This window comes from Meriones unguiculatus, chromosome 17, assembly GCF_030254825.1.
Source record: "Meriones unguiculatus strain TT.TT164.6M chromosome 17, Bangor_MerUng_6.1, whole genome shotgun sequence".
Lineage (NCBI taxonomy): Eukaryota > Metazoa > Chordata > Mammalia > Rodentia > Muridae > Meriones > Meriones unguiculatus.
Window position 1 is genome coordinate 35,063,572 of NC_083364.1, and position 23,846 is coordinate 35,087,417.

The 23,846-nt window shown below is 46.7% G+C and overlaps 1 protein-coding gene across 1 annotated transcript; it reads right to left on the bottom strand.

Annotated features, from left to right (window-relative positions):
* Window positions 1–24: 24 nt before the first annotated feature.
* Apod (apolipoprotein D) lies at window positions 25–18,432 on the bottom strand. The gene is made up of 5 exons (XM_021651220.2): window positions 18,277–18,432; window positions 14,513–14,663; window positions 7,696–7,817; window positions 3,929–4,017; window positions 25–461 (listed from the first exon to the last, which is right to left on the bottom strand). Exons 2-5 carry the CDS (start codon window positions 14,633–14,635, stop codon window positions 226–228), a joined length of 570 nt encoding a protein of 189 aa, XP_021506895.1. The 5' UTR covers window positions 14,636–14,663; window positions 18,277–18,432; the 3' UTR covers window positions 25–225.
* Window positions 18,433–23,846: the final 5,414 nt, after the last annotated feature.

Here is a 23,846-nt window from a genome sequence, read left to right on the forward strand (position 1 = left end):
TTCAGAGTCGACTGGGAACCCAGCTGATGAGCAAAACGTTTATTATCGGGCTAGCGGGGTAAGAGGGTAGGGTCTGGTTGGGTTTGGGCCAACTTTCCACGAGGCCCCTCCATTGGCCTCTACAGCCGAGGTTTCCCTCCGGTTTCCCTTGGCTCGGCTTGAGGAGGAGTGGGGTGGAGCCAGAGAACGCAAAGCTAAGTAACCTGGAGTGGCTGACCCCTCCCTTTACAGGAAGTCCGGGCAGTTGGCCTGATCTGTTGTCGTTATTTTTTCGAAGTCGATGTCGTTAGAAGTGAGGATATCTTTTAGGTAGGTCACTGTTTCTGGAGGGAGGTAAGGGTTTCTTCCCAGGATCCAGACGTAATCCACGTGGAAGAGCCAGAGCACGGTGGTGCAGGAGTACACGAGGGCGTAGCTGTCGTAGTCGGTGGCCAGGACCCAGTACGGCGAGAAGGGCATCACTGAGAACCAGAGGCCGCAGCGTGAGGAAGGACCAGGGCGAGAGAAGCCTCCACTCCAGGGCTTTGGGAACCCAGTCCCTAAATCCGTGCTTCTTACCTCTTCCCGCCCCTTCTCCACCTTCAGACCTTCAGGGGGTTGACCTTTTAAAAAAGGATTACTAACATCCCTGCCTTAGTCTCCTCAGTGTTGGGATTGCAGGCGTGTACCACCGCGATTGGTATGGAAACACCAACACTCCCCAGCGATTCCAGTGAGTGGCAATAGTCAAGACCCGTTTCTATGCCCTCCTCCCCCAGAGTAACACGAAAAAGGCGTGCTGGATGACTGGCGAGCCAGAGGGCTCCTTGGGCTGACTGGCTGCATCAGCCTGGCGGTGTGAAGAAGCGGAGGCTCTTCCTACGTAATCAGCAAACCCTTCAGCTTTAGGAATGTGGTGTGGTAAATCAGGCAGCGGTTGCACACGCCTGTAATCCCACCCAGCACTCACGAAGCAGAGGCAGGCAGATCATTGTGAGTTTGGGGCCAGTCTGGTCTACAGAGCGGAGTTCCAGCACAGCCAGGGCTACACAGAGAAACCCTACCTTGGGACACACCACCACCCCCTGACTCAATAAAAATGTGATGTGGCAGGTGGCGGTGGGTTATAAGCTTGACTGCCTGCCTGCCTGACTTCCTTCCTTCTTTCCTTTCTTCTTTCTTTCTCTCTCTCTGATTTATTTATGTTTGAATACTCTGTCTGCATATATGCTTGCATGCCAGAGAGAGCATCAGGTCCCATTATAGATGGTTGTGAGCCACCACTGTGGTTGCAGGGAGTTGAACTCAGGACCTCCAGATCAGCATCCAGTGCTCTTACTGATCTGCACCAGGCCGGAGGTTATAAGCTTTTCCTGCCAAAGGGCTCATACAGGTCCGGTGATGGGCCTCTGCAGAGTGGAGGGGCCTGAATTTAAAGAGGTTCTTCAGAGGAAAGATTGCAGCTTCATCCTCTCCCCCTGGATCTAGAGACTTCCTTCATGGACTTAACCTCCACAGGGAGGGTCTAGGCCAGAGGAAACTCGTAGCCCAGGAGTGGAGGAAGCATCAAGTGGGGAAAAGCTGTGCCTAGGCTTCAGGAGGATGAAAGGATGGGCTTGTGTGCACTCGTGGGTGATGCTTCTTTGGATTCCAGAGAGCCGGCTCCCTCCACCCAAAAACAGTAATGGTTCCTACTTGCCAGGTCAGCCTGAGAAGATGTGTGATAAAGGAGGCCTGTGCAAGTGATGGGCATTTGCCTAGGTGCCAAGGGTCCCGCTAATTGCATGGAAATGTAGGCCCAGAGCACCAGCCACTGAGCTTCCTCCTACCTTTGAGTTTCTTTTTATAGAAACGGAAGTGGAGGGGTGCTGAGAAGAAGGTGGATGTAAGCCTGGACAGACAGTTGGTTCTGAGTCACCTTTTGGCACTTGAGGTCCTTACATGGACACACACACACACACAGACACACACTCACGAGTGAGGCAATCATCGTATGTCTGCTATTGGTGAACTTAGTCACTCTGCATTTGAGTTTTGAGAAAATATCTCTCCCATCTCTTAGCAGCACCAAAGGCTCTTCTATCCGCCGAGACATAAACATTTTGTCTTTTCCTCACCTTGTCTGTCTCTCAGGAATGAATTTACCCCGCATTTCCTCTTTATGCAGACAGCTTACATGTCTCTCTTCATTGGAAAATGTTGCCCTTCCCCTGATGCTCATGAATGCTACGGTGCAAATTCTCTGCTTGGGGCCTCCTTAAATCTATCCTGTACTTGCTGTGCCTTCTGGGCTCTAGACGTCTATATAGGCCTCTCCCATGTCACTTTCTGTATTTGAAACATCCATCTTTCCCACAGTCTCCCATAGATCCTAGAAGGTCCTCCACAACCGCTTAATCCCATTTGTGCTGATGAGGTTGATTAGGTTTTTTAATTTTTTTTTTAAGAACTTGACACAAGTTAGGGTAGCCTGGGAGGAGAGACCTGCATTTGAGGAAATGCCTCTACCAAATTGGCCTGTGGGGCGTTTTCTTGATTAATGGTGAATGGGAGGGGAGGGGAGGGGCTCAGTCCACCATGGGTGGTATAACCCTGGGCAGGTGGTCCTGAGTTGTATAAAATAAACCAACTGAACGAGTCATAGGGAGCAAGTCAGTAGCCAGCGTCCCTTCATAATCTTTGCTTCAGTTCCCACCCTGCTTTTGCTCAGTGTCTTATAGCAACAGAAAGCCATCCAGAACACCCTTTATTCCAAATGAACCTCTTTGTCCTCAACGTCCCTAGCCTCTCTTTTAGCTCTGGTCCCAGGGCTCCTTCCGTAGCCCTTGCGTACGATACTTCACGTGAAGGCACAGCCTCAGTTACAGTAGAGAGCCCAGAATTGAAGGGCAAATAGAGAGAAACTGAGGCTTATCACCTTCACTCTCATCCCTCTCCCTTTCCCATCCATGCTATGGGGAAAATTCTCGAATGAGGGGTTGAAGAGTTGGGTTCATGCCTAGATGTAGCTCCAATGAGCTCTGTGCCTATTCATCTTACTCAGATTCCCTCCATTCCAGCTTCCTTGTTTGTAAAAATGACAAGAGAAACAAATATGCACAAAGAAAGTCCTTGCACGGAGCCCCTCTAGTCTGTCTTCGAAACGCCTGTTCCCCTGTAGGCATTGCTCATAGCCACACGTGTGGGAAGAACTGCTTTATCCTTCCAGCATTTCTTTCCTGGTTTACAAGTAAGAACTTCCTCCCCACCCTACTCTAGGGACCTGACTGATTGTGCAGAGATGGAAGGGGCCGGCAGGAAGGAGAAGGATGGTGATTTCACTTGCAGAGAGTGACTTTAGTGTCTGCTCTGTACGTAGGAAGAGGGGGCTCGGGAGCATTTCCAGCAAGAGAAAACCTCCGGGGTCTGAGCTGAATTCTCCAGCGCATCTACAGTGGCAACAGAACTAACTGCCCTCTCTGCTGCCTGTGTACATTCCCCAGAGGGCAGTCATCAACTGAGTGACTAGAGAGCGGCAGAGCCAGGCCTCACGCTTGCCTTCACCCTTGCCTCTTGCCTGTGAGCTTTTGCACAGGGCGGTTGTTCTAACACCTAGTAATTTGGGAGCCTCTCTTTCCAACGAGATCAGACTGGATTCCCTCTCCTCTTCATGCCACATATGCTTTTCTGTGAGCCTTGTCTGCCGAAATACCAACTTTCCTGGTTCCTCCTCAGTGTTCACATAGGACGTCAGCCTGTCAGGACATGGCTGGCTCTGTTTTGCCCATCACTGCATCCCTGTGTATCCCAGTGCCTAGGCCAGGGAACAGCACACAGTAGGTGCCCAGGAAATATTGTGCACTGAATTGAACCCTGGTGACAGGGCTCAGATGTGCTTGAACACAGGGCTCTGTCTTCTCATCTGCAGATCTCCCGTGCCTGATGCTTCCTGAGGGAAGTGGATACTTACACTCAAAAAACTTGACTCCCAGCTTGGCTGGCTCCGAGAGGTTGCTCTGTATGGCTTCACCTTCAATTCTGTTCACGGTTCCATCAGTTCTTCAGTGAGTGGAAAAAAAAAAGAGAAAAGAAACAAGGAAAGGTTGGGGAGAGTAAGGAAGAGAGATATGGAAAAGTACATACAAACAAATTAAAAACCAAAAATCAATGAAAGTCAAGCTTTGTTCCCCAAGGGCTCCAACAGCCAGCATGGTGGTGTCTGGTGTGGGAGGCTCTTGAACCAGCCAGACCTGGTTCAAAACCCTGTCCTTCCCTCTGTCTGTGACTGTCTGAGATTCAGTGGAGAAAGACAGAGTCGGTGGACAAGAGGCAGCTATGGCCACGCTCAGGGGCTGGATTCTATAAGCTTTTGCTTATAGAATACCCTGGGTTTTGGACTGTTGGCCATTTGTCTTCCAGGCATTTCCTGCCCCTAGGCTTCAAAGAGAAGGGATAAATGGGAGTGGGAAAATAGACAAAACAACCCCCCTACAAGATTCCTCTCTTTGCCCAGGAGAGGATGACAAAGAAACAAAGGAAGGAGGAACTAGCTCACTGAAAATAATGCAGAGCAGGAAGGGGTCTGGTGGTACTTCCCATCACCCCTGCGTTGCACAGAGACAATGAGGAGACCTGGCCACTGTGATTCAGCCCAGTTCTCAGAGACACATTGTGAGGAGACACGCATCTTCTAACTGGTCCCCCAACACTTAGCAGGGGCAGAGCCACTCTTTCTTAGTGGTATATAAAATGGTGGCATATCTTAAGTATGCTGGTCTTAAGGGAGTACTCTGGCCTTTCACAAGGATCTGGCCCATTTCAGGCTAATCCCAATGACTCCCTGAACCCAGAGGACAGGGGAAAACTTTAGAGAAGAGGACAGAGAAGGGAGGCACCTGGAAATCAGAGTGCTCCCCTTCAGGAGGTAGAAGAGAGCTGCCTGTGCGTTGGTCCTCAAGCAGGGCAATCATGAGAGCTAAGTATGTATGAGGAAGTCAGTAGGTGAGTGCTGTATGGTTGGCCGTGAGGGATGCTCTAAAATCCAGATCCTCAGCACCAGGTTAGGGAGGTTAGGAAGGCACTCTCATATTCCCGATTGCATCGTCTGTTTGTTACCACGTAGGACCAGGCACCATGCCTCGCTGTCTCCCTGGAAGATGGTCTGATTCCCTCTGCAAATGGTAACTTAGCAACAAACCAGGCTCCTCTCCTTAACGCTATCATTTGTGTCTTGTTCCAGAATAGTTGTCAAAACACCCGTCTTTGATCATAAATGCACCAAAAAAGAAATGCATTGGTATTTTCTTTTAAATATTATTTTATTGCATTAGTGTTTGTGTGGGGGTGGGGGTATGCACATGTATGTGCCTGTGTGTTTACTCCTATCGTGACACTAGTGTCATAAGCATAACTTGTGGGAATCTGCTTGGAGGCAGACCCTTCTACTATCTCATGGACTCCAACCTGTGTTTTCAAGTAGCAAGAGTTCAGCCATAAAAAGGTCATGTTTAATTAGATGATTATCACTCACCAGATACAGTTGTAAGAGCTTTACGCCTTTTACCTCATTTGATGCCCAGACAGCCTCAGGGATGTTAGCTCTACTGCTACTGGCTACAGAACACACCTTAGCTGACCTAAAATCCCATTGCAACCTGATCTGAAACTAGGCTGCCAAGCGCCAAAGCCTGATTCCTTCCCTCTGGGCCAGCTCTTTTAGGCCCTAAGTTCTTGAACACACTCTTGAAAGAATTCCCTTGTTGCAGCTCCCTGTATGTGAAACATCATGGGCTTGGGATCTAGTGGGACGTAATATCTCATTGAAAACAGGTCGTTACTGCCACGAGGTAGTAGATCTCTGAGTTCAAGGCCAGACTGGTCTACAGAGTGAGTTCCAGAACAACAAGGGCTATACAGAGAAACCCTACCTTGAAAATAAAATAAAAATAAAGGCCATTACAACTTCCCTGCCTGCTATGATCTGGATAAATGTTTCCCAAAGGACATGGTAAAGGTTTGGTTCCCAGGATGGTGTTGTTAGGGTAGACATAGAACATGAGACTGAGAGAGGTCTGTAGGTCAGTGGGGGTGTGCCTTCAAAGAGGATTATGGAACTCCATGCTCTTCCTGTTTCTCTTTCCTTTCTTGTTTTTGTTTTGTTTTTTTCTGCCTTCTACCAGGAGGCACCACCTCCACCAGAGGCACAAGGAACAAGGCCCCTTGATTCCAGATGGGAGCTTCATGAACTATGGCCCAAACAAACCTTTTCTCTGGATTCCACTGTGAGGAGAAGCAGCTAACACAGGACCTGTAACATTCCTGGGAGATTCCTGGCAAAGGCATTTCAGTTCCTGTGGTCAGCCCTTCCTGCAGCTCTTCCCTGGGGCTCCAAAATAAGCTAGAGTTGTGTCCAAAAGGAGCTAGAGGTCCTCAAGCTCCTTCCTGCACTTCTCTGGTTTGTGCAGGCTGGGAGTCAGCCGGCTGCACTCTGGCCCACAGGGACATTAGTGGATGGCATGATGGCCACCAAGAGCCTCTGTGAACCTAGCAACTTGAGCGCTGAGTGTAGCTGTTTCCCTGGTGTTGAACACTGTCCTCAGATCTTATAGAGACCAGAAAGAGCAAGCCTTCATCCCCAGCCTTTTTAACTTGTCTCTGTTCTCTTCATTTCTCCTTTCCTGGGTTCAAATCTAGGCTTCCTCATGTATCGCTTGTGTGGTCCTTGAGCAAGCTGCTTAACTTCTTTCTCTGTACCTAAGTTTTCTCACCCATGAGGGTCATAATAGTATCTACTTTTGCTATGTCATGGGAATTAAGTAAATATATTTTCAGAGAGGTGATTGTGGGGTGGGGGGTGAGAGTGCCTTGCATATAGGAAATACTTAAATGTATTTGTTGGTGTTGTATAACCTTTGTTGGTGGAAGGTAAAGGAGAAGGACTTCATCCTGGGTCTCTTCATGTCTGCTCTCCAGAGTGCAAAGATGAGGATCAAATAGCAATGTTCAGTGCACTTAGTAATAGAAGAACATGCTTCTAAAAGACATGCTATCTATGCTAGAAAGTACATGGTTCGGGTATCTGAAGAAAAAGAGATGCCTAAGGCTGGAGATGTGTCTTGGTTGGTAGCATGCTTGCTTTGCACGTAAAAGGCTCTGGGTTAACCACCAGTACTGCGCAAACAAGGCTTGGTGGTATGTCCTTGTAATCCCAGCACTAAGGGGGACTAGAGATACCAGGACCTTGGCTACACAGTGAGTTGGAGGCCAGCCTGGGTTATATAAGATCCTGTCTCAAAAGAAGAGAAGAGAGAAAACGAAAAGAGGGAGGCGTCCCTACCAGGGAAGGAGGCCGGAGGTCGGATACATTGCCATGGGACGAGATGAGACTCCAGTTCCCAGAATATTTGACAAAAGGAGATGGCCTCTGTGAGTAGATGGACAGAAAGGGCTTCTCTCTTGGTCTGGAGGCCAGATGGCCTAGTGCCCTTTGCTGCCAGAGTCTCCATTTTGCAATGAGAGCAGAGGCACTGACTAAGTTACCGTTGTTGACTCCACACTGCCTCCAAGATGACAGTTAAATCAGTGTCTGGTATTCAGTAGGTGCTCGGCAGTGGTTATAGCACACACATTCCAGTCCAGACCATCCTGCCTAGCTTGAGTAACACACACCTTCTCCCTGCCCCTGCCTGCTCGGGCACAGAACAAGGCCATCCCAGGCAGGCCTGCGCGGCCGCTCACCTCATCTCCTGGTTCAGGACTTTGATGTTTCCATTCTCCATCAGGGAGTAGTTGGCTTGAATGCAGTTTCCTTTCTCAAAGCTCGCCGGGGTCTTCTCAATTTCGTACCATCTTCCAAGATACTGCACAGACAACAAGCAGAGCAAAACCCAGGGGCTCTCTGGGGACCTGCTGGCTCTTCCTCATTGTTGTCTTAGAAGCACAGCCCTTTCCAGGGGAAACCAGGCCAAATGGGCCGCCTCGTTCCCAGCCAACAGGACAAGATAGTGTTTCAAATGAGAATAAGTGGTTCGGATGTGCGGGCACTGGTTGCATGCCACATTCTGTTCCTAAGGGCCTCTTTATTTACACAGGCTCTCAGAGTTCCCTCTGGTCAAAACTTGTGTGAAATTCCAGCCTCTGTGAAAGGAAGGGACTGTCTGATTGACAGAAAATACCTTTTACCTCCAACAGCTGATAATCCTACGAGGCATCTTGAATTTTGTGTCACTCAGACATGTGGTCTGTGGGACCACTTCTGCTTGGAGTTGGTCACTGTACCAACTTATAATCTCTGCAAAGAGCAGTTTAATAATATTGAGCAGAACTAAAAGCACATGTTCTTTAGCCCAGCAGTTTAGCTTTTGGGAAGGTATCTCCTGTTGTTAAAACAAAACAAAACAAAACAAAACAAAAAAACAAAAAAAAATGTATCTGTAAGTATAAGGTTATTTGTTGCAGTTCTGTCTGTAACAAAATGCAGGAATCAGACTAGCAGGGAGCTGGGGAAATAAATGATGGTGAACATATAGGATGAAATTTTATACAACCCCCTTTTAAAAAGTTGCATGCAATTATCTTGAAGGTTATCTAAAGAATTAAGAGCAAAGAGCCAGGCTTGAAAGAGCCAGGGATGTGCTTCAGCTGCCTTTGCTGTAACAAGGAAAAGCTTATCGTATGGGGCATCTTTTGTTGCTGTGATGAGCTAAAAGCAGCACAGATTTATAATTTATGGTTCTATAAGGTAGACTCCGATCCTAAGCTCCCTAGGCTAAAATTGAGGTGTGGGCTTCCTCCCCTTCCAGAGGCTTTGAGGGAGAGGGGTGTCCTTGCTTTGTTTCTCCATGTTACATAGGCCACCTGCTCTCAGGACCGGGAAGCTCTCTATTTTCAAAGTCACCGAACGTAGGGCAGGCCCAAGAAGGCGCCTCTCTGACTCTCATTTCTTCATCAAACCTCTCTCTCTGACCACATCGAGGAAAGGTCTTTCTGCTTCTAACAATTTATATGATTAAATTGGGTACACCTGGATAACCAGGTTAATCTGGCCACCTCAGGTCACCGCTGTAGAATCCCTTCATTCTTTGGAAGGTAACGTGTTCACAGGTTAGAAAACAGGCCATGGGCATCTGGAAGCTATTGTTTTGGTTACCACAATCTTATACATATTTGCTTGCATAATGTATACATCGTCTAAAACTATGTATCTACATGTTTTTACTGGTTGCTTCTGGGGGAGGAAAATGAGGAGACTAAGGGAAACTTCACTGGAAGTTCCTTTGGACCTTTGGGGTTTGGGTTTTGTCCTCCCCACCCCCACCCTCCATGATGGAACAAAGACTTTACACTAGGCAGATATGCTATTACTGAGCTCTGTGCCCAACTCTCTTTGCACCGTCAGCATTTTAAACTACTTGAATGTATTTGCCTAGTCAAAATGTTAATTACAGTCGCTTTACAAATTTTTAAAAATCTGTCACTCAGCAGAGAAAGTAAAGCACGCATTCACCCTCAAACATTCAGAAGCGTCCCCAAGGTGACAGGGCTGCTTCAGTCACGTGACTCTGCTCAAGCACACTCCCACATCTTTGACCAGACTTTTACCACCCTGTTAGTAAACTCCAACAGGCAGTTAAAAACACTGAAATCTAGCAGAGGCCTCTGATCCCAGAACCATGGAAATATACAAAGCAGGAAAATCAGGAATTCAAGGTCAGCATCAGGTACAAAGGGAGTTCAAGGCCAACGGGGGCAACTGGAGACCCTGTCTCAAAAACAAAACAAGACAAAAAAAAACTAACAAAATAGAACAACCCCCTCAAACCTGACCTTCACTGAAAGTACCAAAGAGCGAGTCTACCAGGTTTCATAGACAACCTCAGAAAAAATGTCATCCTGTAATCTGTTTAAAATAGTTCTTAACTATTCAGTGATCCACAGTTAAGAGTAAGGAAGTATGACTTTCCAGAAACCAGTAAACTCAGAGGTGAGAGGTTTCGGTGTCATGTTTCCTCATGATCCCATATTCCTCTGTAAATCTTTCTCATTGAAGTTTCTACATAAGGACAATTCAGGGTCTGAAAAAGAAAACTGGGAAAGGTACAAAGTCACCTATCTTTACAGATGACATATTCCTGTACACAGAAAGTCCTACGGCACTGTTTGTGAGTAACTTCACTTGCCCTCATCTAAAATTAGAGGTGTGTGTGGCCACGCTTAGTTTATTTGGCAGGGGGAATCAAACTTGATTTTGTGCAAGGTACATAAGCATTCTACCAACTGAGCTATAGCGCCAACCTCCGTATGGAATCCTAAACACACACACACACACACACACACACACGATCTAAATAATGAGTTCTGCAAGTTTAAAAGATGCAAGATCAATAAACAAATACATTTCTGTACATGATGAAAAAAAATCTGCCAATGAGATTAAGAAAATTCCATTTATAATAACATCAAAAGTATAAACATAGTAAGAAATTTGACTTGAGACATGTAGGAACTTGTGTTTTGGAGGCTAGAAAATGTTGGTAAGACAAAAAGGTAAATAGAAAGTAAATGGGAAAGATAGCTTATGCTCATGAACAAGAACGGTTAAGATAGTGATGCCTTCCAAATTGTTCTTTATGTTCTCTGCAGATGTGGACAAACTGATCATAAATTTCATATGAAAATACAAGGGACACAGAAGAGTTAGAAGAATAAAACTGAATGATGTCTGCACTCTGAGTCACAACTTAGGACAAATTTTAGCAATTGAAACTGGAGTAAGTATAGACGTATAGAGAGACTAGAATTGAGATAAACACAAGGGCTTACACTATAAAACCCTGAGAAAAACATATAGATGTAAATCATTATAGTCTTGGATTTGGCAACAGTTCTCTAGACTGAGTGATACCTACTGCACAAGCAAGATTCTCACTAATTAGTTGTGTTTGTAGGCCTGATCACAGAAGAACAAGCAACAACAAAAAACATGGACAACTTGGACTTGATCAGGATGAAAAAAAAAAATCTCCTGCTCCAAAGAGTATATCAATAAAGGCAAAAATCCCACCAAATGGGAGGAACATCTCTTAACATATCTGAGAAGAGATCTTCATCTATCCTAGAAAAAGAACATTTGGGTACCAATAATTAAAAGATAAATAGCCCATTTTTTTTTAAAGGCAGAAGATTTGAATGGAAGATTTACACATGACGCACAAGTACATGAAAAGATACTTAACGACACTAGCCATCAGGAAATGGAGATCATGTCATTTAGCACCACTAAGAGGCTTGTGATAAAAGAAAAAGAAAGAAAGAAAGAAAGAAAGAAAGAAAGAAAGAAAGAAAGAAAGAAAGAAAGCAAGCTGGAGGGGACAATGCAGAGAAGTTGGAGTTAGAGGCTGTTTATGAAAATGTACAATGATGCAATTCTTCTAAAACAGCTTTCGAAAAGTTAAGCATGGAGTTACCACATCTTCAATTACACTTCATACATCCCCCAAAGAACTGAGAACATATGCCCCTCTCTTCCCCAAATCCTCAAGCCTGAATGCCCACAGCAGCAGTACTCCCCTTTAAAAAAATAAAAAAATAAAAAATAAAAAAGCGAGGGCTGGAGATGGCTCAGAGCTTAAGAGCACTGGCTCTTCTTCCAGAGGTCCTGAGTTCCATTCCCAGCAACCACACGGTGGCTCACAACCATCTATAATGAGATCTGCTGCCCTCTTCTGGCCTGCAGGTGTACAGGCAGACAGACCATTGTACACATAATAAACAAATCTTTAAAAAAAAAAAGTGAAATAACTCAAATGATAAAGATAAATAAACTGTAGAATAATGCACACGCCATTTGGCAGCAAAAGGAAGAGGAGTATTGTTGCATGCTGTGACTCAAGTAAGCCTTGAAAACATTCCCTGCAATCACAAAAGGCTAGTGTTGCATAGTCAATAGACAAATCCGTAGCGACAGAAAGTAAAATATTGGTTGTGTGCAGATAGTGGAGATGGAAGAAAAGGAATGTTTTGGCTTAGATGTAAAGCTTCTCTCCAGGCTTGTATGTTGAAGGCTTGGTCCTGATGAGAGCAGAGTTCAGAGGTGGGAATTTCAGGAAGTGATTGGATGCTGATTAATCAAAGGATTAAACCCTTGATGGGTTCATGATATGATGTATTGGGAGGTGGTAAGGGGGCGTCTGGTTAGGAAAAGCAGGCCAGTGGGTGCATGCCTGGGAGAGATGTGTGTTTGCTATCTTCTCTCTCTCTCTCTCTCTCTCTCTCTCTCTCTCTCTCTCTCTCTCTCTCCCTGCTTCCTGGCTATCATAAGCTAAGCAGCCTCCTGCATCACACATGCTACGATGCTCTGCCTCCCCATGAGCCTATGGACCATATGGATCACAGGCTTGAAAGCACTGAAACCAGGAGCCAGAATGAGTCTTTTCTCTTTCAAGTTGTTTCTTTCAGGCATTTGTCACAGTGATGAAAAGTCTGAGTAATGCAGATGGAGAGACTGTTAGTGGGTTTGTGGTTTCTTAAGATAATAAAAATGTTCTAAAATTGATTTAATGGTGGTTGCATAACAGTGACTATATTAAAAAAATCCTTGAAATAAAAAACCTTTTTGAACAAGTCAGAATATTATCTATAAACTAATCCTAATAAATTTTTTGTCTTAAAAATCCTGCTTTTTGGGCTGGAGAAATGGTCCTGCGGTTGAGTGCTTGACACTCTTGCAGAGGACTGGAGTTTGAGTCCCGGGATACACACTGGACTGCTCACAAACTGCCTGTAACTGCAGCTCCGAGGGCTCCAACCTTCTCCATGGGCACTTGTGCACACACACACATGCACACACAGTCCCACACACATACACAAATTCCAAAAAAAAATTTTTTTAAAAACATTCTGCTTCAATTCTCAAAGGACTTCTTCAAGGGAAGATACCAGCTGTAATTTCCAAGATATTTGGGACTTTTTCACTCCCAAACTAAAACCGAACTCGAATTCCCTGGATAGTATCATAAAGGCTTCTTGCAGGGGCAGGGGGGGGGGGGTGTTTCCAGGTTCACTCAGCTAAAGGGAATCCTTAAAACGGTGCAGGCCTTAGGGTGTGGCTTTTCCTTCCTTACCTAACCCACCCCTACCGTCTTAGTCCACCCGGTCAGTCTCTAAGCATTTCCCTCCCAGCTCTGCCTAACCCTCCCTCTAACATTCCCAACACTCACTCCAAAGTTCCAGTCACCGATAATGTCAGTGTTTCTCAAACTAGTGTGCTGCTTCCTAAAAGCAATCAAAGCCTTTTAAGGAGAAGGGGCCTTGGGATGAGAGTCCAGTCCCTCCACCGCTGTGGAGACGCTGGGTTCTGTCATCTAATAGCATTTATGGGGAGCACCCCTGGGGACTTCTGGCCTTTCCTAAGTCGTGTCTTGAGTTACCTACACTGATGGGAAGCCTAGTTTTGAACTCTTTGCACCTAAACTAGCTGCGTCACTTGGGAGGCACACCCGGCTTCTCTCTGTGTAGGACAGTAGTAGTGAATCAGCCATAGATAACGCCCTACCCACATCCGCCATGCTCACCCCCACCTCCCCGTAGCTGTGGGAGACAGCTCATACTTACCACCTTGGGCTCTCCCCTGCCAGGGCCATGGGAGCCACCATGGCCTTTTGATAGCCACCTACGGGGAAAAGTGAGGTACCGAAGACTCCCCTTCTCCCCTTGCCGCTCTCAGAGACTGCTTCAGAAAAAACCCAAAATAAGACAAGTGCCTTCCCTGTTGGGAGCACAGAGGTCCTTGCCCTCACAGAGGGCAAACGCTGGGGAAGCCAGGAAGGTTAAACACGCAGGGCTGCCTTTTCAAGGGAAAAGATGAATAACCTGTTTTCCACCCAGAAGGCTGGGAGTGGAGGTGCCTAACCACCTAGGCAACCCTGTGCTATCTGCAGGGCCAAGCCATACCTCTCTCTCCCAAGCTCCCACAACCGGGACCGGAGATGATTAATAGCCGAGGTGACCTTTGCACTATCTGTGTGTTCAGAGGCTCCCTCAAGCTGTCACAGCCAGGACTGAAGGTGGCTAATAGTCTAGATGACCTCAATGCTAGCCATGCCATCAAGACCACACCAGCTCCTCATCGAGGCCCTAAAGATAACACATCTATAGAACCCATCTTCATGGAAGAAGTGACACATGTACTTTGAAAGAGTGTGATGTACGTATGACTCTTTGTGTACAAGGGATTGTTACACCAGGAAATTTCCCCCCAATTACACTGTACTTAAATATGCCTAAGATAAACTGCCCAGTGTCAGACTCTAGAAATTTGAACCAAAACGATGGGCTACTGAGTCGTGCTGAGCTGGGTTTCCTTCTTGTCTCACACGATTGTTACTCTGCTGGCCCTGGTGTCTGCAGAGACCCCCCCCCCACACACACACACAGGCAATACACACACACATACATACACACACACACTTCCCCAAGGTTTGCTTTGGAGATTAAATGGGAATAAAACAAAACTCCCAGCACGCTCAAAATAAACGAGAGGGTTGAGTTACCACACCTTTTTCACGTCAAAATTCTCTTGTACTGGAGGAGATGGGCATTTGCCAAGATGGAAGCTTTGTCCCTTGGCTGCAGTGAAGAGGCCTGCCAGCGTGGCCACGAGCAGCAGCATGGTTGCCATCTTGGGGCCGGGCGGCTGCAGGAGAGACCTGTGGAGAAACAGAGCAGCCAGAGGTGTTTGACACGCAGTGATGTCCTTGTGGGCCCTGGCCACCATTCAGCTGCTATTCTTCTTAGCACTGAGCTGTTGCATCCAGCAGCTGCTGCCAGCCTGATTGTCCATCTGCAGCAGGCCATGACCTCAAAGCATCTCTTCCTGGGTTAGCCTCTTTCATGGATCCACACCCTCCCATGCCCCACTGCGTGTTTCTCCAGGGTGGGAACCCTGTCTGGTTCTCCTCTGAATCACCCCCAGGGTCTTGGCAATGTCAGCGCTCAGTCGGTATTTGTTTCTGGAACAAAAATCATGTGTATGCAGGGACTAGGCAAAGAGGTGCACTGGAAAGGCAAAGGGTCTGTGAATGAAAGCACAGTGCCCAAATCCAAACCACACACAACACTAAGTGTCCTGTGCGATAAATAAGGGAATGCTCCCCCAGACAGCCACCTCTTACTCTTGCCAATGCCTTGCTGGGCTGCCTTCAGGCCTGGTCTGGGACTGCTTAACAGCATGTGGGGGACCCCAGCGTTACACAGGTGGATTCTGGCTCTGCCACCTACTACGTGTAGCTGTGCAAGTTAGGCCTTTGCTTGTTGGCCTATAAAGTTGGACTAAGGGTCGTGTCTATCTCATGACTCTTTTTAAAAATGAAATGGGATGAAATAAAGCCAGGAGGGGTGGTAAAGGGGCCTGCTAGGGAGGCTTAGATGGGACAATGTTGGAGTCCATCAATTCAAGACCAGCTTCAGTGGCATGGGAAGACACCCTGCCACACACACTGGAGAAAGAGAGAGAGAGAGAAAATACGAAAATTCAGATGAGTGTCTGAGTAAATAGGTGCTCAGTAAATATTAGATTTTTATTTTTTTTATTGAATTTTTTGAGACAGTGTCTCGCTATTGTTCCTGGCTAGACTGGAACTTGCTGCGTAGACTGGGTTGGTCTCAACTTCACAGAGATCCTTCCCTTCTCTGTCTCCTGAGTGCTGGAAATTAAAGACGTGCACCTCTTGTCAGCTAACTACTAGCAATTGTTATTATGAAAAGCAGCAACAGGATTGCCTTTCCCAAATGTTTTCCACATCCACTGAGGGTGTTTTTCATACAGGACATGCACCTAGCCAGAGAAGGCCTGTCAGCTGACGTGTAAGAGTGCAGCATCATTTCAATACAGAAGTCCTCTGTAGTAAAGGCCACAACTGGCTCTGGAGAGGCGGTGGACAGGGGCATGAGATGGCTGTCAGTGCAGGCTCTGGATGGAGACTTGGGGCTCCTCTGCCTCTTTCCCTGACTTGCCTTCCCTCTGTTCCCTTTGTGTGACTCCTTGCCTCTCGCTGCACACAAGCTATTTCCAGCTCGCTGCTTTTCTCTCTGTGATGAAGATGACTGAGTCAATGCAAGCAAAATGTTCTCAGAGCTGAGCATTTAAAAGGATGTGTCATAACAGGAATAATTATAACCACTTTATTATGAGTCTCTGAACCTCCAAATAACTTTAATAATCAATAGCCTTTTCTTCTGAAGGTTTTGTTGCCTGGCTTCCAAAAGAACAGTTATGTAAGGAGTGGGAGCTGCCAGCTGGGGCGGGTTGGGGGGGGTGGCTGCTGAAGTTCTCTTGAGCAAATCTGTGGTGGGACCACCATCTTCAGTCCTGGAGACCCCCTTTCCCATCACCATATAAACAACACCTATCTTTTGACATTTCAGAGGGTGGAATGTCTGCAGAAGCCCAGCCCAAACTCACAAATGTTTGCACCCATTCTCAAGGGCTTTTGGAATCCCTGTAGCTCTACCCAACAGGCCTAAGCCAATGGTCTTGCCCAAGCACTGGACTTTAAAGTATGGCACATAGTATGTAGACTCTACTGCATTTCCAAAATGGATAGGAACTTAGAGGACATCTATCCAGCCCCCCCCCTCACCCCTGCCAGGTGTGCAGATGGAAAAACTGAGGCCTGGAAGGGAGCAGGACCTTGACAGGGCCAGCTCTCCACACAGAGCCTCTCTACCACACTCCCTCCTGCGTCCATCTTTGTGCCTTCCAGAAAATGCCTGCTTGTGAGACCTGATGAGCTCTGCCTCACCATGCAACAGTGATAACAAGTCAACCCATGTCTCCTTACAGGATGTTCCCTTGCGGGCTGAAACATACTCTTGTGTTCTGTGGGAGGATTCAGAACAAGGCCAGCTAACTCTCCTTGACTACATGGCTTCTAGAGAGGCCACCTGGTTGTTTGAGTTTTCTTCCTATAGCTAAATGTTCTTGAGCGGGGAGAGGCTGATAACATCACATTTTCCATACTCCTTCTCTTCGGATTCATGTAACCTGACAGAGCATGCTATTGGTGTGTGTGTTTAACTCTGGGTAAAAGATGTGTTTGGTTTGGTTGGTTTGTTTTTCGAGACAGGTTTTTCCTGTGTAGCCTTGGCTGTCCCAGACTTGTTTTGTAGACCAGACTTGCCTCAAACGCACAGAGATCCACCTGCTTCTGCCTCCCCTAGAGCCAGCACCACCACAGTAGGCTTAAAGTTGCATATTTTACGATGCAGGTTTTCCTTTTCTTCTAATACCACAGGTGAGTTTACTTTAAGAAACAAGCGTAACTAATTTTAACTAATAAATAACTTAAAGGTAATTCTGCCAAGGCTGTAGTGCACCCGGTGCCAGGCACTGATTGCGGGTACGTTGTAGACCAGATACACTGAGCTCTTCCGTGGGAAGCATTGGCTGGGGACCCATTGTGTGCTCTGCACCAAAGCTCCAACGTCTCATCTGGAAGCCAGCTGTGCTGAAAGGTCAGTTTCTCTGTAAGGTCAATTTGCTCAGCTCAGTTCTTAGTGAGGCCAGAACTTTAGCCCAGGTCGCCAAGAGCACATGTGTGTCACTGTAACCACAGTCCCTGATGTTAAGAAGCTCTATGACATTAACTAGATTCGGAGATTACACTTGACAAAATAAAATGTTTGCATGGGTGAATAGATCTTAAAAACAAACAAACAAACAAACACATATGGCCTTTTAATAGAACAAGAACCGCATCATTTTGTTTTGTTTTGTTTTGTTTGTTTGTTTTCTTCTTTTTCTACATAGCCCAGCTGTCCTCAAGATTGCTCTGTAACTCAGGCTGTCCTACAGTTTGTGATCTCTGCTTCACCAGTGCTAGGGCTAAAGGGTTATACCACTACACCCAGCAAACCACATATTCTAAACAAAATATGTTTGTACTCTGATCACACAATTAATTCCAGTTTTCAGCTGATCTTACTGTCAGGCGCAGGCGAATCACACTTGAGAATTCATCTGGTGCTGTGTTGGCACACAGGCAACTTTCTCATGGTCTTCTTTTGGTAGAGGAGAGTGTGGGATAGAAGCAGCCTTCGGGGCAAGCACAGGCTTACCTACCCCTCTACTTTGTCACCTGAAAACTGGGGCCAATAGCACTTACCTGGTAAGTTCGTTTGAGGAAAATGAGCTGGAGCCTGTAAAAGCCCTCAGTCAGCACTTACTGAAAGTTTATAGCCAAAAGGGGGCAATGGAAAGTCAAGGCAGTCTCTATTTTAAACATCATTTATCCTAAGCGAAAGTTAAAACCACGTACATACCTCTTGTATCAAGATGAAGGCAGTTTCCACACGGAATCTTGCAAGTGAGGTGGCTGTTTGGTGCTTGGCTTCTCCCAGATCACTTTATAAGCTGCCAGCAGGCCATTGCCCTTTGATAGTCATGCATGCCACACCCCACACACACAGCTTGGGGGAGACTGGCCTCAAAGCTGAGCTCTGTGTGAGGTACAAAGATGGGAAGCTGTGTCTGTCCCCTCCCTTAATTTCCTTTCCAGCTGCTCCCTGAAGAAGAAACAACGAGATATTGTTTGTGTGTGTGAGAGAGAGAAAGACAAAGTGCATTTTCATTCAAAACACCCCCTTTTATTTTTTTCTTTGTGGGTTTTCAACTTTAATTTTTTTTTTTTTTTTTTTTTTTTTGCCAGAATGCCTTTGTAAGTTCCAGCAAGAGAAACTGTACTATGCTTCCAAACATCTGGTATTTATTTTTTCATTTTTGTGTAAATGAAAAATCAACAGTTTAATTTCCTGAGATGGGGTAAGAACACTGTACCCCACGCATCCCTGGTCAGGAATGCAGGGATCAGTTATGAGACCCAGGGCGGGTCCCTGTTCCAGTAAGCTTCATTTTCTCCATTGTGAGGTAGAGACAGACATGATGGTCTTCACTAGAAAGGGACATGTAAGGGACAGGCCAGTTCTATACCGGCTGGGGTCAAAATTGAGAGCATCAGAGAATCTTCCACAGTCCCCCTCTCTGCACCCTTTGCAACAGGTCCTCCTCCCTTGTGTGGCTTGGAGCCAGAAAGTGGGGTGTGAATTTAAAATGGGGACTTTTGGCTCAGCCACATTAGGGCATACCATAGGTATACCCAGATGGCTACAGACTTGGAAACCTGATGAATGGTGCCTCTGCCGTGCAGACTGACTGCCGAATGAATGGATTGAAGAGGCATGCGGTGCATTCCAGCTTAAACTACACAGCATAACTGCTAACCATTCAAATTCATACTCAGATCTTCAGGCCTCAAAGAGGTCTGTAGACAGAGCTACTGAGGCTATCTCAGACAGGCCTCTGCTTTTAATATTCAGAGTGGATGGGGCCACAGGCTCCATAAGGGCCTTTCTTCCCTCAGTATCTACAATTTTACAATGATTTTCAGCCAAATGGTGCTCAGGACAAACCTTACTGTAGATGAGAGTGGACAGTAGAAGAAGGAAGAGCTCAGGGGACTCAACAAATCCACAGGGTCCAGCACGACGTTCGGACCACTGAAGATCTCAGAGACAAGGCAGTTAGTGGGTTCTATGTTGATACAGCCAGTGGGACATAAGGAACCTCTGTTGTTGACTGGTCATTACTATTCACATCCAGGGACTGAATCTGTGATGTTGAGGAGTAAAGCTCAGGGAGGCCTCTTCCCCTCAGCATCCGTGAAGGGGCACAGGGCTGTGAATCAAGACAAGAGGTCTATCTAGATTTAAAAAAAAAAAAAATTGTCATCACCTTGCCTCAGGCCTTAGCTCCAGCTGTACTCTCCTTTCATGTCAGCATCCCATGGTCAGAACATGGCTCCTCTGACAGGAGGGGAAGACAGGACCAAGCAGGGCAGAAATGACAAAGGAAGCTAGAGGAGGGGCATGACAGCTTCGGGACCACTAAGCCCCGTGGGTCCCACACAGCTCAGCTGGCATGGGTCAGTGCCAGGAGACCCCTGGCCGCTTCCCACCTCCCCTACTATCCACTTTGGCCAGGCCCCTGGGCCTCCTGGGGAGCAGCAGGACTCACAGGCCCCAACTTCTTCTCCCTGTGTGTCCTCACCACAGGGAAGGGCAGACAGAGAGGCAGTGTGTGCATGAGGGAGGGGGGTGGGAGAAGGTGCCTCTGCATGCAGCTGTCACCACAGGTCCTCAGTCTCAGGACCAGAGGGACCACATCCTAGATGCAGGGATGGGGTGGGGTGCTGTTTTCAGATGATGATGTTCACCCTGAATCAGGAAAGGATGAGCACAGGTTCTCTCCTGTGCCCTGATGGGAACAATACAAGCTATGCCATATTGAACTTCACAGCCACATTCTATGAAGCTCAAAGAAGCCAAGAAGCATGGCTCCCCAAGGCAGGATCTGGAGCTCTTTCAGAGTCCAAACAATCCCTGGTGAACTATAGTAACCCAGGCCCAGGCAAAGGAGACAGCCGCCTCCAACTCCGTCCTGTTCTCACAGCTTGTTTTGATACAAGAAGAATTTCATCTGTGTGTTGTTTTCAGGGTCTATTCTCAAGGGCTTGCCTGGCACTCAGCCTAGTGGACACTTAATGACCAGGAAGGCTGCCTTCCAATATCAGGTTACTGGTTTAGCAAGGAACATTGCCTTATTTTTTCCACGGCTTATTTAATTGCCTGGTTCAAGCAGTCTGCTGAGTCTTCCAAGAAATTGCTGTACTACTGCATCTGCATTCTCCTCTCTCTCTACTTCTTTCTCTGTGTGTGGTGTGTGTATGTTGAATGTGTGTTGTGTGTGTGTCTTTGTGTTGTATGTGTGCATAGTATTGTATGTGCATGTGGCATGTGTGTTGCCTGTGTTGTATGTGTCTTCGTGTGTTCTTTGTGGTGTGGGTGTGTGTGTGTGGTGTGTGTGTGTGTGTGTGTGTGTGTTGGAGAGCCCCTGTTGGTCAGCTGCGATCTTTAGGCTTCAGGAGAAGGCACCCTTTTGTAGTAAGTTATTAGTGGCTGGGTTGGACTAGCCTTGGATTTTAGTCCAAAGTCATGAGCCAGTCAGAGGACAGAAGAGAGAAGGGCCTGGAGAAGAGAGAAGGGCCTGGAGATCCTGGGCAGGCTGTTTAGCATGTTAGGAGGATGACACTTTCGTGAAGCTCAAGGTAGACTCAGGTCTCAGACACTGTGCGCAATGGCCAGCAAACTCTTCCCTGGCAGAATATTGGTGCTTTCTTGTCCTCCCGTATCCCAGGTCACCCGTGTTCCCTTCCTAACTTCCTCTGTTCACCCTTCACCCCTCCATGAGGCTACCCCAGTGCTCATCACAGACTGTTGCCTGGAGACAAAGAATGAGAGGGTAGGAGGTGAGTGGTGCCTACATGGAGTTTCCTCTGTCACAGGTAGGATAAGGCAGGTAGGCCTCACTGGCTAAGCCAGCTGAACTAAAGGCAAAAATGAGGAAAACAGACAGGAAAAGAGAAGAAGAAAAAAGCCAGAGCTGTAGCTGGGAGAGGGAAGTGACTTGCCTTTTACTCCATGCCCCTTCCTTGGGAAACCTTTTCTTTCTTTCCGTCCTAACAACCCCTTGCTCCCTGTGGCTGGTGACTACCCTCTGTCCTTACAGATGAGGTAGTTCCGCCATAGCACATTTAGATTCCTAAATAAAACTCCAGTTTGCCAACAGTAGACGGAATTTTATAGCTCTACACGCTATAAACAGTGACCCTACTGCCAGGACCCCAGTGACTCTTCCATGTGCCAGAGGCCGAGAGGTCTGTCTTTGGTTCTTTTCTTACAACAATGAGGCATTCTCTTTCCTGCGCAGGGCCTTCTCCTGCAACACCCCTGCCACGATGTCCCCATCTCTTCCTTCCTCCCACGATGTCCCCATCCCTTCCTCTCTCCATGCCCTTGCTCAAGTGCTACTTTTCCTTAAAATGGTCTCTCAAAAAATAACAGTGATGCCACTAGCACTTTTCTGGCTCCCCTCCATCCTTATTAGACCCTCACCTCACTGTAACCACGGTCCTGTTTTCCTGCTTGTTTTGTTTTCCTGATAACATGCAGGCTCTGTAAGCTCCTGGCATTTGTGTCCTCGCCCTCTGCTCTGCTTCCCTCGGGTGCTTCCCAAAAACTTAATTGAATGGATACTACCCCAAGATTTTAATGTGCATTCAAAGATAAAAAACAAAGAGCTAGAGGTAACATTCCAGACGTGTCTGTGGGAATTAATTTGCTAGAAAAGCGCTAACCCCTTGGTTTGCATCTTTTCCATCTAAATCATAATTTTTCTAGGAATTGCTGATTATTGAAAGATGCATAATTAGCCTCTCTTCAACATCACAGAGAGAATATTGCCTTCTGTCAAAGGACAAAAATTGCAATAAGCACAAGGACCTCAATTGCTTTTAGTTGCAATTCCACTGTACAGGAAAGGGTTTCGGGATGCTGGGCGAGGCAGTGGTTAGCTTTCTCCACAGAGAAGGGCAGAGAGAAGTAAAGACTTAACAAAGCTGTTGTTTCAAAGAAAGATCTGGTTTAGGTTTCTCACTGGCTGAGAGTCAAAAAATTTCAACACACCGGCCAATCCATCGTGAGACTGCCTGCCAAGAACATCAGAACAGCTGACAGGCCACACTTATGATTAAGGCTTAACCTTAATCTTAACCTCATGACCTTTGGTTTTTGAGCCTCTAGCACTTTCTCACCTACAAACCTGAAACGACACCTCTCCTCAATCACCTTGATTCTCTAGACAAGGGAAATAAGCAAGCCGGATAAATCTTTACTCGATCCTTAAACTTGGGTGACATCCTTAGAATAATATAATTCCGGAAGCTCCAAATCACATACGTAACCACTGCTAGCTGCACATCTCCTCTGCCTCTTTGCTCCATACTGACTCATCCTAAAGTTCTTTTGCCTGTGGTAAGATCACGGCTTCTCCGGAGCAGGCAAGAGATGCTTCGGGCTACGGCACAGGCTACAGCACAGGCTACAGCACCTCCTGCTGCATGAAAGCACTAGCTGAGGGATGTCCTCATGCTAAAACTGGCCATTTGTGGGGGCAGGGTTGTGTTCCACTCTAGCTTTTGTCCAACCTGGCTCTCTTGCCCTGTCTCTGCTGCTCCTGGAAAAGCTAGGGACTTCAGAGAAGCGACTTAGTTCAGCTCATTGGGCCTAGCACAGCAGCTCAGTCCAAACAAAGCTTCCTATACATCTTGTTTTGGTAACTCAAAAGTTTTCCGCAAAAGCAAGAGCAATTTTGCTGAAGTTTCTAAATTTGTAAGTTGGTCACCACTCTATCCCTCCACTTTATCCCTGAGTGTTGAGTCAGTAACAAGGAAACAGAAGGTAGCAAAGAAGTCCTCGAAATGAGTACTTTTTCTCCTCTAAGTGGTCTCAAGCCATTTTCCCTCATTAGCCAAACATTTTTAAAACCAAAGGACATTCTTCTTTAATATATATTTTTAAAAATTAGATTTCGTCTTCACACGCACACACACACATTACTTTGATCATATTCCCCCATCATTACCCTCTTACCCACCCCTACTCTCACCAACCCTTGTTTACCTTCAAGCGCCTTCCAGCTTTTTTATTTTTTCCTTCTTCCCTTCCCCCTCTCCCTCCTGTTCTTCCACTGAGTTTAATTAGGGCTGCCTGCCTGAGCCTGGGTGGGGAGTTATCTGCTTGAGTGAGGCCAATTTACCATTGGCTATACCACTGAGGACACACTACCACCCCCCATACACACACATCATTAGCTGCCTAGAGCTCCTCAGGGAAGGGTGGGGCTTTGTAGGCCTGCCCCCTCCCCAGTCCAAGGTGAAATGTTGAAGGGCCCAGTCTTGAAGAGCACGTTCTTTTGAAACCCAGAGAAAAACAGAATA